The following is a 20,191-nucleotide window of genomic DNA, read 5'->3' as shown; positions in this document are numbered from 1 at the left end:
TAAACCAAGAACAGGTGAGGATGGGTGTGACTGAGAGAGCAGGAGGAGGCAGGTAACTCAGGGAGGAAAACCAAACATCACAAATGAAAACACAGGGAACAAAACTGAACACAAACTCAGAACCCATGAAGCCAACAGAACTACAGATCTCATAAACAGAACATAATCAAAAAATCGAACACAAAAGATGACAAAACATAACTGAAAAGGCACAGATCCTAACACACTTTGACTCCTCCAAGCACATTTCTTCTCATTGTGGCCAAACAGCTCCACCTTTGTCTCGTCTAACTTTCAAACTTTTCTCTATCAGGCATTTGGTTTGTCCATGTGGGCAGTTGCAGGTTTCAGTCGAGCTTGAAGCAGGAGCTTCTGTCTCGGTCGGCACCATCTCAGCCCATTGGTCCTCTGGTAACTGATGGTGTTCCATCAGTCTTTAGCTTTGGTGGTTCCTGATCAGTTTTCTTTCATCTCAGGGGGACAGATGAGTATTAATCAATCCAATGAGTGCTGTCAAACACTTTTGTTTTTGTTGTGGGCAAACGGAAACCGCCATCTGCAATCAATCATAATCACTAACGCAAAGTTAATAGCCCTTGGCTTTGTCAAGCACCATTTATTAAAAGATTTAGGGGAAGATATGGATACATTTAAGCTTGTATGTATATTATCTGACAACATTCAACTCTTGTTGAATGTTGTGTAATCATTCCACCCTGGTAAAACAACTATTTAAAGAAATCAATAAAAAAAAAACAAGCAGGCGAACAAGATGCATATAAGTTTGGACGACTGAAAGTCTCTTCCTGTCTGTGTGTCTCTGTGTCAGTGAGCGGAGGTTGGTCTTCTTGGACTGAATGGTCAGAGTGTAACGCTCGCTGTGGGCGGGGCTGGCAACGGCGAACACGCAGCTGCACCAATCCGGCCCCTCTGAATGGAGGAGCCTTCTGTGAGGGCCCACCAGTGCAGAGAGTAACTTGCACCACACTGTGCCCAGGTAAAAAACAGGGTATAATCATATGTGTTTAATAAAATATCTTCAGGTAAAATGCTAATGGTGCAATATGTGGTGAGCACCAGAGTGAAGATGAACCTTTTAAAGCTTTTTTTGTCCCTCTTAGTCTCTTAATTTCTCCCAGTCTTGGGAAAGAAAACCACTTTTAACAGAACATTTTCTCCTAATTGTTGCTGCTAGAGGAAGGAACACACCACAATGTTTCAATCACGAATCATTCCCAACAATTTTTTTTTGCTTTGCTGTGAGTCAGAGTACCCTGACTCCAAAAGCAGCAAACTGCAAAAAAAAAGAAAAGAAAAAGGAGACACTTCCAGCCATCACATCACATGCCATGAGAACGCCACGCCGAATCTCCCGCTTACCTGCACTGATGGAACTATCGGGCGCTAAAATGACTCACTTCTCTGCTGTGATTGCAGTGGACGGAGGCTGGACGGAGTGGGCAAAGTGGTCCGCCTGCGGGACGGAGTGCACACACTGGCGCAGCCGCGAGTGCCAAGCCCCCCCACCTATAAATGGGGGAAAGCACTGCAGTGGAAGCATGATGGAGAGCAAAAATTGCACAGAGGGGCTTTGTGCAAGAAGTAGGTCTTACTTTTTTCTTTTTATCGCCCGAAAGCGGAGCGATAAGGTTTTTGCCCCCTGTCTGTGTGTGTGTTAGCAAAATATCTCATGAACCAGTGGCCAGATTTGAATAAAAGTCTAAGAAAGTAATCATAGGATGGACATCTACAGCTGATTAAGTTTGGGTGTCATCTTTAACACATATTCCAAGTTCTAGCTATTGGAGAAGTTCTTTCAACCCTGTGTATCTGTTAGCAAAATATCTCTTGAAACACTGGACCAATTTTAATGAAACTCTCAGAAAGTAATCATTAAAAAAAACATCCTCAACTGAATAAATTTTGAAGTCACCCCAATTCAAGATGGCCCCGACAGCTAAGCAACATTAGCCAATACAAATATGTCTATAACTAATTATTTAAATAAGAATTTTACTAATAATTTTACAGATATTGAGCTAGAATATGGTGTGGACGTAGCTGAGAGTCATCCCCAACACATACTCTGAGCATTAACACATCTTGCAATATGTGGCTGTGGCAGCCATCTTTAATTCAAACCTGTTCATAAAAAGCAGCAGGGGATATGCATTCCTTCAAGGAATTACAGGCCTTTAATTGATAGAAGCAATTTTTCAGTAAATATCAAGCCAGGGAAAGTGTTCAGCTCAATATCATGTAAAGAAATTCTTCCCTCCGACCTTTAATTCATTGATTCAAACAGTTCAACTGTCTAATATCTGAAAGATAAATATATCCAAAGGTGTTCATTCACTAAAAACCTGTTTTGTGCTTCAGGTGGTTGCCCATTTCAGGATATAAAAAGTCCTCAGCAGTGATTTAATTGCTCCTAGTTCGCCATTTTATTGCTTTTCACAGCTTCTTTTTCTGTCCGTTTGTGTAACGTGTATTCTCAAGGTGTTAGGCCACAGCACCATAATAAAAGAGCGAATGTGTGGAGAGATGAAAGTAAGGCCAACTCAAGTTGCAGACAAATGATTCAAGAGGAAAATTTTAGCTTCACAAAGAGAGACAGCAACTGATCCAGATCTTAAAAGCACAGATGGAAAGGGGGGGGAGTGAAGAAAAAGAAAGACGGAGCAAACGACGGCCAGGAAAACGGATCGAGTGGGAAGTGAGCATGACATGGCCAAGTCGAGAAATTAGCACGGGGAAGAGCATATGAGAGTGAGTCAGACTCACACTGATGCCCAATGTGCTGCCTGTGATGAGCTGGGAAGAATCCAGCTGACAGTGCATTAGAGTCTCAGAGTTGCACATCCACAAAGGAAGTGAGACATGTTTATGTACGTACTTTAAATCAACATCATGCAAGTCCCAAACTGACACATCCAAACCAACAGACAAACCCCCTGGAATCACAGGCTGTATTTTATAAGCACACTTAGAGCAAAACTATGTTTTAAACCCATCAGACACACAAGATCTGACATAATTAACCAAACTTTTAAACACAGATGTTTCGAGATCTGTTGCTGCTCAAATGATGTAATGTGGAGGACACTTGACTACTACCACACCACGTTTTAGCTCAATATCTGTAAAACTGACTGGGCGATAGACATTTTTCTGTATGCCAAATGTGATTAGTTGTGAAGGCCGTCTTAAATCAAGTTGACTCCAATAGTTTACTAGTTGAAGATGTGCAGTGATTACTTTCTGAGAGTTTCATCAAAATCTGTTCAGTAGTTGAAGAGATTTGTTTGCTAAACAAACAACCTTGTACAGACACACGAGCAAAAACATTATCACCTCTAGCCTTCGGGGCCGAGCAATAAATATGCATTTAGTGTTTCCTCTGTATGTTAAAATGATTATTCTGTGGTCACAAGCTCTCCTGATGATCAAATAATAGGAGCTCCCTTCCTTCAGCTCATTTCATGCAACACCGCAGTCATAAACGTAAAATGCTCTGAGACATCACAAACCATCATCTTCATAGCATCCTGGTCGGTTCTAATTGCAATTGGACGAATGGCAAACTCAGGGAAACCATTCAGTGTTTTGATGATGCTATGGAGAAAAAGTTATTTGATTTGAGAAGCTGCTAAATGACACAATCCTGAAAGATGGTTTTGATATTCTTCAAACGCTCAGTTATGATTCACATTAGTGTTATCTGGGAAATAACTACTTCCATCTGGAAAAGTGATTATTTTTTATAGGATTAAGGTGATAATCTACACTGCAGGGTGTGTAAAGGGATTGTTTCTATCTATTTGGTTTCCACGTGTACCACACAAACACACGGGTCTGGAAGTGAACAACTGTTGTAGGTAGCTCTTTGAATAATCTCAGTTTGGAGAAATAGAGTTCAATCCTGGCAGGGTTAATGAGCTAATGGCTAGTCTGACTGGGACCAAGGCTAAAGTGGATTGACGGCATCTTAAAACAATTCCATTCTCAAACGTTTCATAGCAGTTAAAAAACAAAAAAGAATAATTTAACCCTTTACACTTTTGTTAAATTTGGCAGAAATTTAAGATATTCCTTCCAGAAGTCTCCCAGGCCGAATCGGAAGTGTTACAGCTAGCTGCTGCTGCTATTTGTGCCTGCAGATTTTCACAGGATTGAATGTAAGCAATCATATGTTGAGAAACCGACAGTGTAAAGGTCTTTAAACTATCATTCACATTAATCATAAAGAAAATTTGAAGATTTGAGTTTCTTTTAAAATGGCAGCAACAAACTTTGGCCTTGGTTGTGTATGGACTAGCCATTAGCTCATCAATCTGGTCAGAATTAAACTATTTCTCCAATCTGACATCATTCAAAGAGCTTTCTACAACAAGTAAGATACTAACTGTTCGTAACCTTTTCACAAAACCCCACTTAAATTTATCTGAATGATCCCTTTAACTTAGTTACTTTCATCCAAATGACACATTATTCACTTTAACAATCATTTTAATTAGCTGTTTTTCTCTTTTGATAAAACATCAGCAAAACATCATTCTACAATGACACACATCAGCTGATTATTGTTCATTTTAAATTTATTTACCTGCTGATAATTACACATTTTATTTACTCTTTTGTTTTTATATTGCTAAGAAATTAGTTACTTTTTTTTTTTTTTATATTGTATTTTTCATTTGCATAACAACTAGTCCATCCATTTTTATGTTTTTGTTTCCTTTTCCTTTCTTCTCTTGTTTTTTTTTCTCTTGTTCAAACAGATAAAAAGATCTCAGTTGAACATACAAGCCATCGTAAGTTCACCTTCCCATGACTTTCTTTGACTCTTTCACAGCTTCAGACTGTTTGTCTTTGTGTTTTTTATATGTGTGTGTGTGTGTGTGTGTACGCGCACATGCAGAGCCCTAACATCTGTGTGTGGGGCATTTTGTGTCATCTCAGATTAAGTTCAGTGAAGACAGGCCTCCCCTCCTTATAAACGTTGGCATAATGATCCATAAGATATAAGATGGTAAAAAATAAAATAAATCACTGACTTTCAGTTCGTCTGTGATTTAATTTACATTTGGTGTGATGCTAATTCGTTTATTTTAATGTGATGTGGGCTCAGGAAGAGAGTAGCCACAGTAATGCATCCTAATTTGCCGTTGTTCCGTTTCTGGTAATAAGTGCGGACGGCTGTCGGATTTGGTTCAATCTCGCCACGTGAGCACCGGAGCTCCCTTCTGCCAGCCCGCCTGCCTCCGGCTTTCTTCTCCTCCACACGTTCTGCTGCTCTGCGATGTCTTTCACCACTCTTATCTCCTCTCTCCTCCTCAACGCACTTATAACCCCTCTGTCCTTTCAACAAATCACAACCTTATCTTCCTCCTTCCTGTCCTTTTTGCCAAATTGCTTCTCATCGAGCACTCTCTTCCTCTGTGCATCCAGCCTGTCTACGCCTTCTTTTTTTTTATTTGTGTTCTCCCCCAGTTTCTTTGTCTCCTGCCAACTGTGCTCTCTGTCTTCTTGCCTCGTTTCTGCTCTGGTGTGACTGGCTCACGTGTCAGGGTTGGGTCAGCGTTGGGGAGTCTGGGCTAAGCAGGCAGTGAAGAGCCTGCTGACCGGTCAGAGCCAGTCACCCAGCAGGAGAGAAGGAGGGCACTCGACAGGGAGCAGGTGAACTCAGGGCCAAGTTACCCCCTCACCTCACTGCCACCCGGACTTATTTTTAGTTTACGAGTCCCTGCTTACCAGGAGGAGCTGTTAATCAATGAGACACTAATTATCTCCTAAATAAAACACTGAGAGCATGTGCTCGAGCAGAGGTTAAAATTCAGAGAGGTTTACCTAAAGAAATCTTTCTTTAGCAAAGGTCCAGAACATATAGTATATACTATATTTAAATTCTCTTTTAGTGACAACCGGGGTAGTTTTTTTCACTCACTGTATTGTCTTTTCAGGCCTGTACCTCTTCGTGGGTTGGCAGGATGTTTTTCTCTCTGCAGAGAGAAGCAGAAAGAAATTGTGGGCCAGATGAATTACCATAAATGCTGGAAAGACCGTGTCACCTAAAGTGAATCACTGTAAATTGTACAAAAGCTGTGCTCCGTAAAATTAGTTACCGTAAATGCTAGAAAAGTTGCACAGCTTCAAAATAAACTATTGTAAATACAAAATGTGCTGCCTAAAATAAATAAATTGCTATAAATCGTAGAATAGCTGCGTCACCTAAAATGAATCATCGCAAATGTTAGAAAAGCTGAACTGCCTGAAATAATTTACCGTAAATGCGGAGAAATGTGTACAAGTACAAAAATTGTGCGTGGAATGAAGTCTGTTGTTTCTCCTTCATTTGGGCCAGGATCATTTTGGGGACCCCTGTGCTAGAATTAAATTTAATTTTATCAGCAACAAAAACCATGGGTTTTCTTCAGTGTAAATATTGATAAACGTGGATTAATTTATTGTCTCTTCAGAAGCTGACAGACATCTGTCTGATTGCATGAAGCTCCATTTCAGTGTTTCACTTCAGACTTGACTATTTTTTGCAGAATGTGCAATCGCAGTTTCTCTGAGCTCAAAGTGATATTACTAACTAATCATAGCTGCTTTTTATTCTTATAATAAACACCTGAATGAACCAGTAGTTTCAGCATTGTCTTGAACTGCAATAATTCGTTTTACGGTAGTATCATGTCTCGTTTTCTGGACTTTCTGACATGTTGACCGTCTGCCTCTCCGCCCTCCTTTCAGCCATTCCTCCAGGTATGGGTGTAGCGGTGTACACTGGCCTGGTGGTGGCTTTGCTGCTGAGTATCATAATGGCGCTCTGCGTGGGCGTGCTGGCGTACCGTCGCCGGTGCCGCCATCTCCACGGAGACATCACCGATTCCTCATCAGCCCTTACTGCAGCGTTCCACCCAGGCAACTACAAGCCTCCGAGACAGGGTGAGCTCACACGCTTTGAAACACACAAACGTGCAGTTTATCTTTTATAAATGTTGGTGTTTGTTTTTGGCTTGATTTTTATTTATTTTTTGCTGACTACTTATTTAAAAAGAAGCACTATGTCATATCTACCATGTTGCTGCATATAATCAGGCCATAAATGAAATCCCATGTACCATTATCTCCTCAGTCAACTCCCCATTCCTCTTCACATCACATCTTTTACATTTAAAGGCATTTGTCAGGGTGTCCTTTCTCCTGCTCTTGCTATCAAATATTAATTAGCAGCATTAATCCATTTCACTCGTGTCTCTCTGAGCACTTTCCGCCCTGCCGGTGTCATTTCTCCTGATAAGAGGAGCCGTTTTTTTTTCCTCTCTGCTGTCTTTTTCACAGATAACCCCCACCCTCTGCATTCCTCAGCTCCACCTGATCTGACAGCCACAGCAGGCACTTTCCGGGGTCCGCTCTTCTCCCTGCCGCAGGGGGTCAGCGACAGCCCTCACAAAATCCCCATGACCACTTCTCCTTTGTTGGACCCGCTCCCCAGTCTCAAAATCAAGGTGTACAACTCCTCTACCCTGTCCTCTCTGGAGCTGCCAGCGGACATGAGCTTGGGTGACGGGGAGATCCTGAGCCTGAAATCTGTTGGCACCGTGGGGAGAGAGCGAGACTTTCACAGCCACACTCTGTCCAGAGAGCCGGGCTTGAGCACCAGCGCCACCTTGGGAAGTCTGGGCGGACGTCTTACCATCCCTAACACAGGTAAAACCCCAGGGGCGCCTCCAGAAAGGTTTCAGAGAGGTGGACAGATGGGGACCATCTGGAATGGCAAAACCAAAAGCCATAACAGAAATAAAAGCTATTGTCAAATATAGGCTATTTGAAAAATACTACAATATGGGAGGTGGGGAATCAGCTTCGGATTTAGGCCTACTTTCATTTTATTACCTTACAGTTGATATTAAAACAGGACAGTATTTACTCAACACATTAAAGTTTGTCCTCTCCTCTCTTAAATTCATAATCATAACTGAAAATTGCATTTCTTGAAAAAATGCATACTGCCCAGCACATTACAGGCCCGAATTCACGCAAATATCTTGTTTTATATTGTTCTCAGAGTATGTGTTGAGGAAGACTTTCAGCTACTGCCACACCTAATGTTAGATCAATAAGCCGTTTTGTATATTCATACCGCCATTTTGTTTGTCAGTGTCTAGGTCGCAATCATGGGGACAATCGGGATAAAAAAACCCTGAAAGTGCATAAACAACTTAAACGTTGCATTTTACATTGCTTTTTTAAGCAATTCTTTTGCATTAAATAATATTATTTAGATTATTTAGGTAAGCAAAAAGTAAATTTATGCTAAAAACATGTTGCATACCTTTTTTATTGTCAATCCATGTTCAGAACTGATCACCTAACATATGCTGTGAATTTAAGAAAGTACCAATTAAATTTATAGAAGGAGCGATTGCTCCCCTTGACCCTTCAGAAACCTGAATTCATCTCCTCTCAGAGTCAATCTTATGTTATGTTGATTACACATAAGACAAGTCAGCATTTCTGTCCCATAGGTGTGAGTCTTCTGGTCCCGCCCGGCACAATCCCGCAGGGGAAGTTCTACGAGATGTACCTCATTATTAACAAGTGGGACAAAACAACGTGAGTGTCCTTCATCTTTATTCCTTTATTCCTCTCGCTCCCTTCGCAGCCACGGGGCAGAACAGACCTTTTTCTCACCTCAATCAGTAACGTCTCCGATGTGAGACTCGCTGCTGTGAAAACACTGTTTGAGGGCTTTTCCTGTCTTATCTCCCTCCCTCGTGTTCGGAAATTTGAACAAATTCAGGGTATTCGTGACAATTACCTTTTTTTTAATAAATGGTGTGTGATATTTGGCTTCAAACGTGCGTTGTTGATGTTTGCAGGTTGCCGTCTGAGGGCAGTCAGACCGTACTCAGTCCTGTGGTAAGCTGTGGTCCATCTGGGATGCTGCTGAACCGGCCTGTGGTCCTTACTCTGCCTCACTGCGCCCAGTTAGACACGCCAACACCAGACTGGACCCTCACGCTAAAAACACAAACCCACCAGGGTGCATGGGAGGTGAGAGATATTCCAGTCATTTTTGAAGGGATGTTATGTCAGATAGTTAATAATAGTTTGTACCTTATCAGCTACATAAGGCATTACCTCATATAGAGCACAGAGTTTGGAGAAAAGTGCAAACATTTCTGTCCAGGCTAGGCAAACGGCTATCAAAAAAGGGCCTGTTTTTTAATAACGTTTGAAGCTTATGAAACTTTCTTAAAAATAACATACTGGTGTGACATAACGTTACATTATCCTAACCTGGACAAAGACTTTTTCCTCTTTCTTCATACTCCTTGCTTTGTGACTGATATCACGGCCGATAAAGCTGGAATTATTGATAACTATATAGTAAAACTTTAATTTGAAATTAGATTAAAATCATGGATCTACTCTTACTGACAGACACTGAATCCAATCTTTTCTCAGGAGGTGCTGACGGTAGGAGAGGAGACTTTGTCATCTCCGTGCTACCTGCAGCTGGAAGAGGAGTGTTGTCATGTTCTCATGGAGCAGCTGGGAACGTACGGCCTTGTGGGCCAGTCCTGCCCTCCGCGACCTGCCTGTAAACGCCTGCAGCTGGCTCTGTTCGCCCCCCGAGCGCCGTGCCTCTCCCTGGACTACAGTCTGCGTATCTACTGTATCCATGACACCCCGCATGCGCTCAAGGTGCCGCTCGAGTCTTCCTGCATCTGGTTCAGTCTCAGTGCCTTCATTAATCTGTCCTTTTCAACTCTCCGAATCTAAATGTTTATGGTTGTGTTTGTTTCAGTTTTTCTTTTTAAAGAAAATCTCAGCTTTCATTCATTTTTGGGATTGCTGTCCAGTCAGTAGAAATACTGGTGCTGGTTGGGATGGAAACCTACCAAATATAAGCAAACAACCAGATTACTTTTACTTAAATTAGCAAACAGGTCACAAAACATTTTCAAATTCATCACTTCTGCTCTTTTATTTTATTGTTTTTGCAGAATATCTTATCATTTCGATCACTTTTATTTCTAATGGTATAGTTTCTCGCCTTGCGTCTCTCTCAGAATCGAGCACAAACATTATCTCTGCGTGATCTCATCTGCAGCGCTTCACTAACTCGGTATCTCTCTGCATCCGGAGAACTTTCCTCCCACCTCTGTTTTTCCATCAGAGTTTCCCTCGTCTGCTTATGAGACTCTTAAGCCTCTTAAAAACCCGCCTCCGTACTCCTAGCTGTTTCCTGGAGGTCTCTGAAGGGTAAAGATGCTTTGTGAGTAACTTTAGTTTTTACAAGGATCTAGTGTTAGCCACTTGAGTAAAATTCTAAGATAATGTTATATTTCTACAAATTTAATTTGATTTGTACCCCAGGAGGAACTTGTTGTACCAGGAAGCTTTATGAATACGGCACAAGGTGTTTGTAGCCCTCCTGCATCGACTAAAATGCTGCTGTGTCAGTGACTACACCCTGAAAAAGATATTTTATGCTTCTGTTCATGAGTTGAAACCCTTCAGTTTATAACATGAAAAAAATACTTTAGATTAGTGGTCTTAAATTAAAATTCAGCAAGGTCTGCCTAAAGGGTTCTTTCTCTTGCAAAGGTCCAGATTATTTATACTCTTCTGGTGACAGCCATGCTAGTTTTCTTCACTTACCACTTTGTCTTTTCATGCCTGTGCATGAGCTGAGATCTTCTCTCTGCAGAGAGAAACTGCCGTCCAGGCATGGGAATTATAGTAAACGCTAGAAAAGTTGCGTCACCAAAAATGAATTACCATAAATGCCCAAAAAGCTGCACCGCCTCTCAGGTATTACCAAAAATGTGGGTTAAAGCTGAGCTGCCAAAAATAAATTATCATGAATACAGGAAAATGTGGGCAAGTAAAAAATGTATATATATTTTTAAATAATTTAATTCGACTGATTATGGTCCCAATAAGACTTGATTTGGGTTTGGATCCTCCATTTGGGGACCCCCTATTTTAGATTTTAAAATTCTCATCATGAAACGGACAACAAATTAACAGATTTGTACTTGCTAAAAGGCTGCAAGACTTCCTCTTATGTTGAACTTTTTTGTTTTCCTCCAAAGAGCCTCTTCATTACAGTCTTTTGAATGTCTGAGCACTCCACGTTTTATTTCTCTGAAAACACAGAAATTATAGTTTGAATGCTAAGAGTTATCCACTGATTTAGGAGAGCACTTCTACAATTTGTGAATGTCAAAAAAAAAAAAAATAAGCTGAAACATTCAAATTCATGTTTTGTATGCTATAATTTATTCTCCACAAACACAAGCAATAGAACCCCCGAAACCTTTATAGATGTTTTTGTTATGTAGCTTTAAAATATTGTTATATTGTCACATTTCATCATATGGGAAATAAATATTGTAATAACCACAGGTTTAGTTAGGATGCACTGCTTTAGGAATCACAAAAAGCAAACAAAAAAGACATTTTTAAACAAAAAGCTTGATTAATGAGAGTGTTTAAAGTCCAAACGTATAATGAAAACATATCGTAAAGATTAAACATGTACAATAACCGGCAAGAGGTGTGAAATTGTTAAGGTTTGTTTCTGATTAATAACACTATGAATCTTCATTCTGTTGTGACTCTGAGCAGGAGGGCCACACAGTCTCTATCAGCTCTTCAGATCCTCTTTACTATTACAAATTAAATCTATGTGCTCTAATACTGAATGTCTATGACTCTAACAAAAGTCAAAATATTAAAAAAAAACTATCAAACCTCATGCTAATAATAACACGAGCATCAAATGTTAAAACCAGACTCAGTGTGGTTATATCACTTATAACATCTTTTTAGTGAAATCACATGACGTGTTAATCAGCTAAGACAGCAAACAGAAACGTACGGTTTAATGCACGTGTCAAACTTAAGGTCTGTGGGCCAAGTCTGGCCCTTTGTTGACATCAATTCTTGTTGATGAACTTGCAGCCGGGAAAAGAAGTCGGGTGTCTGACTTTAGTTAATCAAAAGCTATAGATTCTACTTCAATTATTTTTTTCTGTATTTTCTAATTATTTCAAAGTCCAATGTCAAAAATTGTTTTGTTTTTTTTTATTTGATGGAATGTGATAAAGTGAGAAATTAAAAGTAAGAATTTATGAATGAAAAAGTTGTTGATAAAGAGTAAGGAATAGGACATGAATTAAAATCTTTTTTCTTTATTCATTAAGTTATGTGTGTTCTAAATTTTACATTAAATTCTGGGAATAGGTAACTTGTATTTAAATAGGTTGACATATGACATATAAAACCCAAAGGTAATTTATATTTTTTTCAATAAAAATAACTGCTCTTGGCTAGGACCAAGTGTTTATTTTTGGTCTCCTGTATAACTAAGTTTAACTCCCCTGTGTTAGAGGGTTCTTCTTGTTAAAATAGAGTCGTTTCTCTCCACTGTCGCCTGCCAACCACTGCTTCCTCAAAATGGCATCATAGCAAAGATTTAAAGCAATTTGCTGTTGTCCTTAGGTTTTGTTTTGCTTATTGGCATTTTATTATATGCTATATCCGGTTCTAATTTATTGTAATTGGATTAAACTATTTTGATCACAACTGATTGACTATGTAATTGGATTTGAATCTGAATCTGCATCATTATGTAATTTGACATCATTTGGATTTGCATTTTTGTATAGTGCCACAAAATGGCTTTCTTTGTGAATTGGCGCTATATAAATAAACTGAATTAATTTTAAATTAATTTTGTCTTCTTCCTGTGCGCAGGACGTGCTGGATCTGGAGAGGAGTCTGGGTGGAGTTTTGCTAGAAGACCCCAAGCCGCTGCTCTTCAAAGACAGTTACCACAATCTCCGCCTGTCCATCCACGACATTCCTCACACCTACTGGAGAAGCAAACTTCTGGCCAAGTACCAGGTGGCTAAATACAACATACAGTCTGTGCATTTAAAATATGTGTATATTTGTTCATGAGGCAGATATGAAGCATAATGTTGCACTGAAAAGCACATCAGTCAGTCCGGCTGATCATCTGCAGTTTCTGTAGAAAAAAAAAGCACAAAGAGTAAAAGTTGTGGAAGATATTGCCAAACTTTATTAACGAGCAATACCACATAAACATAAAAACAGCATGAATCAAAGTATTCATGATTTCAAATAAATACTTCAATAAATATATTAGTTCTTTTCTCTGTGAAAACAGTCGTCATAACATTTACAGCAGCTGTAAACAGCCTCTGCTGCTTTCTCTCTTCTGCAGCGCTGAGTTTACATTCTGACCCTGTTCTGGAAAACCTAACAGGAAACTCTGATAGTGACTCTAATTTATAGACTGTGTGCTTTGGAAATAAATCTGAAAAAGCTCGAAATAAAGCACACTGTCAACGCTGAATAGAAACTGTGCCGCTGAAGACAAAAGTATAGGAACCTTTGCCTTAGCTTTTCGTCTTTTTGGGACAGGAGATCCCCTTCTATCACATCTGGAGCGGCAGTCAGAGACCCTTGCACTGCACCTTTAGCCTGGAGAGAGCCAGCCTGGCCGTGTCGCAGCTCGCCTGTAAGATCTGTGTCCGACAGGTGGAAGGGGAGGGACAGATATTTCAGCTGCACACGGACATCCAGGAGGTAACGGTCACAACTTAGTTTCGTGCACACACACCGAAAGCTGCAGTGAAGCTCATGTCTTTGCTCTGTCTTCCTGTCTCTGGTAAACCAGACTCTCCCGCCACACTCGCCGCTCCCCTCAGGAAGCTCCTGCCTACCTTCTTCTCAAGTGGGACCTTATGCCTTTCGCCTACCTGACTCCATCCGCCAGAAGATCTGCGCCAGTTTGGATGCTCCCAGTGCTCGGGGCTGTGACTGGAGGCTCCTGGCTCGCAGTCTGGGCTTTGACAGGTCTGCCTCATCTCACACGTTAAAGGCATAGTCTGGTCATTTTTGAAGTGGTGTTCTGTCATATAGTAATCAATAGTAAAGATGCACTGATTCCAGTATCGTGTGCGTGTTCCAGTACCACATCACCCAGTACCAGTTTATGGTGTTGATCTCTCAGCTGAGCAGTCAGGTGGTAGAGAAAGAGCTTTTTGTTTGTTTGTTTTTTTAGTTTTCTGTCGTGACCCACATTCCTTACCTGTTGGAGGTGGTAATACATCATAAAGTTGTTTGCTGAGAACAAGCCATGCTGAGGTATTTCAAACTGAACAAAAGTAAAGTAAATTGCAAATTAAGCTCAGCAAAGTTGTGAAGAGGAAGGACAAAATCGAGCCCTTTGAACACGAGCAGTTTGTTCAAACATCAAGAAAATTAATAGGACGTCGAGTTCAATGAATTTGTGAACAAAACTCTGGGAATACATGGATCTGAGGACGAGCTTCTCGACCATCTCTCCACTCACCAATGGGGGCTGTGGGTAATGGCTCTGTTTGAGGAGTAAACAGGAAAAATAAGCCCCCCTGATTTTCAAACACATTTTCAAAGTAATTATAAGAAGTGTAATGACATTTATCAGTACTCTACTCGGTATCGGCAAGTACTCATATATAAGTATTTGTACTCGGTTTGAAAACATGTGGTAATGGTGCATCTCTAATAGTTAGTACCTTATCAGCCATTAATCAGTCACAGAACAGGAAGTCTTCCTCCAGGCTAGGCTAATGGCGAACCAAACTTGGACCCATTTTTTAATAATTTTTCAGGCTTATGAAACAACTCTTTCCAAAAACAACATACTGGTGTGAAAGAATGCCACATGGGCTAATATTAAACCTCTACACTTATGCATGACACCGATTATTTACTTTATTGCTGATTTCTCAACTCAACAATGTTCCTGCTGCTTCACACACGTACTTGTGCTGAGCATCTTATCATGCCAGCGTCCTGACGCTGCTGAATGTATCAGACCGCCAGGAGTTGACCAACATTTGGACTGACTTGACGCGCTGATCAGTCGGACTGATACATTTAGCAGCCTCAGCACCAACAAAATGATGTTTGCGACCTGTATGCTCAGCACACACACCTTTTCCTAGAAACATGGATGTTGTTTGGCTGAGAAAACAGCAGCAAACTAAATAAAACAATGCCATCCAAAAGTGGGTTTATAAGCACGAAAGACAGAATAAAACAGGCACTTGTTCTCCTGCCATGAGTCTAACCTGGACAAAGATTTTTGCCCTCCATTCTCCATGCTCTATGACTGATAACATTGTAACTACTGATAACTGTTTGACCAGACTATCCCTTTGATATCTGAAAACTGTCAGAATCGAGTTTTACCCGCAGTATTTTCAGCATTATTAGTTATCTTTTTTTTTTTAATCAGTACTTCTTTCTTGCACTCAGGTATTTGAACTACTTTGCCACAAAGCCCAGCCCCACAGGTGTTCTGCTGGACTTATGGGAAGCGTGTCACCAAGGTGATGCAGACCTGGTCTCTCTGGCGACAGCTCTGGAGGAGATGGGCAAAAGTGAAGTGCTAGTTGTCATGACGACAGATGGGGATTGTTGATTGGGCAAGGAACAAAAGAGCAAGAAAGACTTCTTTTTTCTTTTTTTTTTTCCTTTCTTTTCCCACCGCAGTGATGAAAATGAGAATACTTGCCTATGAATATGCACACGCTGACACAAATCTCTCATCAGCAGAACATTTCAGTTGCTTCACATGTGCTGTATTACCTCTGGCTCACCTTGTTTTTCAGTAACCCGCGATCAGCTGCTGTAGCCACATATCAGCCATCCCTGTTCAGGCCATCCGACTGCCAACCTGATTAAGGAATGTTGCATCTGCAAAGCGTAAAACCAATCTGAGCGTAAAATCAGCTGACAAATGTGAGGCAGAGATTCTTTAACTGCTGAAACTGTCTTTATTTTTGATTAATAAAAACAGTGCTTTAATGTTGACAATAAATCCATGCATTCAAGATACTGAAGCACACAAAAACCCGAATCTAACATGGGATTACCTGGATTTCAGTAGCAGCATGAAAGTGCATGACTTAACTCCATCCCACCTCATGTCAGGGGCTTTTGTTTTTTCCATTGTTGCTCTGGTTGTGCAGGAAATGGCATGCAGAACTGACCCGCCTGCAGCCTACAGCAGCCACACACTCCAGAAAGTAAGTGGTCTGAAACACGCAGTCTTAACTGCTCTGGATAGCAATCGAACCCTCAAGGTTTCAGTCATATCTTTTTTGGTTGGAAAAGAAAACGAAAGAAAAATAAAATAGCAGCCTCTTCTTTGTGGCAGGAGATTAAATTGCAAAGTTTGTTCCAGGATTGGCAGATAACTTGACTGACTCTTTTTATTGTACCAACAAATGCCTCAAAGCCTCAGCGTATCGTTCTGACTCACAGGGGTGTTTCTCTTTCATCTCCCCTCGCGTTCCTCTATCGCTCTGCCGCTCTCCTATCTGCTGAGAATAAACTGCATCATCCCTTAAAAAGTTTCCTTTGGGGGAACGCTCTTTAATTTATTATCCATATTTGTGGATTGCATTTTTTCCCTCCCCCTTTTGTCATCGTCAGTATAAGACACAAAACCTGTTTTAACATTTGAGCATCTTTAGAGCTGCTTTTTATTGTTTTGGGTTTTTTTATGTTGATAACAGAATCCTGTTTATCTTGTTTTTAAACTTTATGCACCTATTGAAAATATAAAATGCATTAAGAGGTGATCCTTGTGAATTTAATGTTAATTTTGGAGGCTTTTTGCTTTATTAAGAGATAATTATAGAATAAATTAGCCTTACCTTGAATCTATTTGGCATCAAGGGACCATAAACACTCATTTACCTCGACACAAGATTAATTATGTTGCAATCTGGCCACCTTCCTCATTTTGCCCCCCTTTTTTTCTGAATTTGATTGAAGATCTTTCCTTTAAGCTGCCTGCTTTGTGAGTTAGATCCTGAAACTGTTTGCATTATTGATTTGTTAGATGGAAACAGAAATTTTGCCTTTTTATAAATTTATTATTTTTATGAGTTTTACTTTTTTTTTCCTCCTCCCGGAAAGCAAAAATAAGTTTAAAACGGCAGAAACCAAAACACCGGCAGTATCCCTCCTCTTCAGCAGTGAGTCATGTCACTGTTTTGTGTGAATGAAGGAAGTGTGTGTGCATGTGTGTGTGCGTGAATGGGTTTGTGTGGACAGGGTCACATACAAAATGTGTATATTATTAAGAACGGTCTTTTTCTCTTTGTAAGTGCTATGCAAGTACAAAAGAACAGTGAAGCGTTTCAACGTCTTTTGTTTTCTGGAAGAGTTAATTCTATTTTTTCAGCTCAGAACATTGACAGGGTTTTGATTTTGTATCCTTAAGTGGTCTAAGGGTGATTTACTGTTGTTTTTTTTGTTTTTTTTTTGTGGACATGCTGGTCCATGCAAGAATTCTTGAACTTGCCTGGAAGAGTTGGATCACTCTCCGAGGATGCTATAAACGACAAAAACAAAAACAGAGTGGCGCAATGGACTCAAGCACAAGTCGTGACTAACATTGTGAGCTCGTGCTCTGCAGGTTTTTGCCGTGAAGAAAAATACCCGGCCGAACCCAGTTCAGTAACTCTGGATGCCTGAACGCTGCAGGACGGTTCTTCTCACACAAACCGGCTAGGTGTAGACGACAGTGTTTATTCTTCTGGATTTCTCGAGCATCTGCTGGATATGTTGGCCATATCGCTGGATAATTTTCTGCTTTTGGAAGTCGCTCCTTTCAAAAAGACAAACTCAGCCATTGTTCAAGAAGTCAGACGTTTTTACAGAAAACTAAACAAAATTCAGTGACATTATTTTGTCTCTGTAAAGAACCAATTGTAAATACCTGTGTAGCCTTCTTACTTGTCACTAAATATAATTTTTATGCAATAAATTATATTTCTTAGTTTAACATCACTGTTGTGTGTGTGTTTTATTTAAGTCACAATAAAAAACTTATCATCCTTGAAGGAATGCATACCACCCTCCACATTTCATGCCAAATTTTTAAACTGGGATCATCTTATGTTGAAAAATGATGAAGTTGTAGCCATTTTGGCCAAACCTTGATAATAAAGCACGATGTAATCTCATCCAATATCGCTAGATGTCAAGCTCAGAGTATGTTTTGTGAATGACCCTCGGCTACTACCACGTCAAATTTTGTCTTATTATCTGTAAAACGGACTGAGTTGTAGCCAATTTTGTGATTTTTAATGTTAGTTGGCTGTGGTGGCCATCTTAAATTGGGTTTATCAGTTATAGAGCTACATCCAGTGATTATTTCTTCAGAGTTTAATTAAAATTTGAATTGTGGTTCATGAAATATTTTGCTAACAGATCGACAAAGTGGACTCTAAATGGTTAATTGCAAAATTTTAAACACAGATATCTGTCAAAGCTCAGAGTATGTAGGTCAGTATCTCTTTTAGTCATTATAGTGTTTTTGAGGCCAGTTGGCTGCGGTAAATATCTTGAATCAGGTTGACTCAAAAGTTAATCAGTTGTATCTGTCCATCCAGTGATTATTTTCTGAATGTTTCATAAAATTTGCCCAGTGGTTCATGAGTGATTTTGGTAACAGACACACAGACAAGGGCAAAAAACTTCAGCGCCTGTCTTTGCTTTTTGGCAGCAGGTGATGGTAGCCGTTGTGAAGCCGAGCATCATTCCTTCAAAAGCTTTTCTCGAGTTTGGCACTTAGTGCTGTTGCGCAAAATTACTTTTAAATGGCATCTGTTTCATCAATTACAGCCCATTTTATCTGAAAATGCGGAGCTCCTCAACCTGACCCTCTGCTTCACACCTCACCGAGAAATTCTCTTTAGCTCCATTTAGCTTTGAAGGCTTTTAACTGGCAGGGAGACAGGTCCTCACATTAACAGGTCCTGGAGACACAAATAGTGGCCTTCAAGGATTGACTCGAGCATTCACATTTACAGCGCAAACTTCTTTTTTTTCTTTTTAATTTTAATAACTGCAGGATGTGTGGGGACCTGTCAGATTAGGCTCTTCTATCAGGAACAACTATCCCAGTAAGTTTCCTTTTTGGTGGCAATGCAACGAGCATGGTTGTAATGGGAGGCAACGCTCTGCACCTGCTTTATTAATTAATGCACTGCTAATTGGGGACTGACTTGAAACACTTAAATGCATGACTTGACCAAACCTTTTAGAATGTGTGAAATGGGTGAGGAAGAGCTGCCTTCGTCCTTGACTCAGCAACACATTCACCTCAACACAGAATGCTTTTGGTACCATTTAGTGCACAATTTGACACTCAGGACAATAATATACTAAGGAAATGTTGAATTTAACAGTAACAGCACATTCTGTTTCTCCATTATGAAACTATAAAGTAAATTTTGAGTTGACTGATGCAGAATTAGGAGATATTTGAACACTTGAACTGCAATAGAATATTTAAAGCTAATTTTACACAGTGCTGAACTTCAATTTTGTATTATTTGAGTAATTATCCACCGCTGTTTGTCCTTCCTGTTGTCGGAGAGGAACCAGCAGTTTGTCAAGCTGTGAGTCTGACCAACTTCACTTTCTGGTTATTGATTGTTGATCTTATTAAATTTAATCCAGTTTCCCCTCATTAATGTTAAAGTAAGACAGAAGTCAGCAGGCTTTCTCTTCAGGCAACAAAGCAACATCGCCTCCTGCCATTTTTCACTTTTTTTCTTATTATAGGGAATGTAATTGTTTTAAAGAAAGGCAAAAAAAAAAAAAAAAAACAACAACTATGGTTATGTTGTCCTATAGCCCCATCTCCTGGTAGGTAGAACAAATAACCCCAACTAAATCTACACACATAACGGCTATTTATTTAAAAACTTAAGATCTATGTTTCTAACTAAGCATTTTGACTTTTAGGAACAAACTGCCATTTTTCTGTGAGTACTTTAAATAATGTGATTCTTGCACAGTTGACTCTGGCTGGTTCAGAAAAAAATATTTATTACAAACATTACGAAGTACATCTCGAGTAAATGGTTAGATTTTTATTAGTGGGAGACTATAAGAAAGTAATACTCTAATTTGCTACCTGCAAGTGAAGTTCAAAATTCTCTCATCGGATTGTGTGACAAAATTTGGGCATTTAATCTGAATTTTGAGTCTGTCTCATATTGTTTTTTTCAATAATGTTGTTTATTTTTCTAACCAAATTCCTGCATACCACAAAGACTAAACTTAA

General features: G+C 39.9%; 1 protein-coding gene across 4 annotated transcripts in view; it reads left to right on the top strand.

Moving 5' to 3' along the window:
• unc5b (unc-5 netrin receptor B) overlaps positions 1-17,904 on the top strand; it is a 67,588-nt gene extending 49,684 nt beyond the window's left edge. For 2 of the 4 annotated variants that reach the window (XM_025005193.2, XM_017412801.3), the window contains 12 exons: positions 830-997; positions 1,438-1,602; positions 4,782-4,814; positions 6,757-6,951; positions 7,348-7,716; positions 8,535-8,622; positions 8,889-9,063; positions 9,478-9,717; positions 12,781-12,930; positions 13,474-13,638; positions 13,730-13,908; positions 15,358-17,904. In XM_025005193.2, the coding sequence (XP_024860961.1) occupies positions 830-997; positions 1,438-1,602; positions 4,782-4,814; positions 6,757-6,951; positions 7,348-7,716; positions 8,535-8,622; positions 8,889-9,063; positions 9,478-9,717; positions 12,781-12,930; positions 13,474-13,638; positions 13,730-13,908; positions 15,358-15,523 (2,093 nt within the window). In that variant the 3' untranslated portion in view covers positions 15,524-17,904. The remainder of the gene's footprint in view (positions 1-829; positions 998-1,437; positions 1,603-4,781; positions 4,815-6,756; positions 6,952-7,347; positions 7,717-8,534; positions 8,623-8,888; positions 9,064-9,477; positions 9,718-12,780; positions 12,931-13,473; positions 13,639-13,729; positions 13,909-15,357) is intronic. The other 2 variants (XM_037973711.1, XM_037973712.1) reach the window with 2 other exon arrangements.
• Positions 17,905-20,191: the final 2,287 nt, after the last annotated feature.

Source organism: Kryptolebias marmoratus, linkage group LG22 (genome assembly GCF_001649575.2).
Source record: "Kryptolebias marmoratus isolate JLee-2015 linkage group LG22, ASM164957v2, whole genome shotgun sequence".
Lineage (NCBI taxonomy): Eukaryota > Metazoa > Chordata > Actinopteri > Cyprinodontiformes > Rivulidae > Kryptolebias > Kryptolebias marmoratus.
Note: the sequence above shows the minus strand (reverse complement) of the source record. Positions and strands in the feature narration are given on the sequence as shown.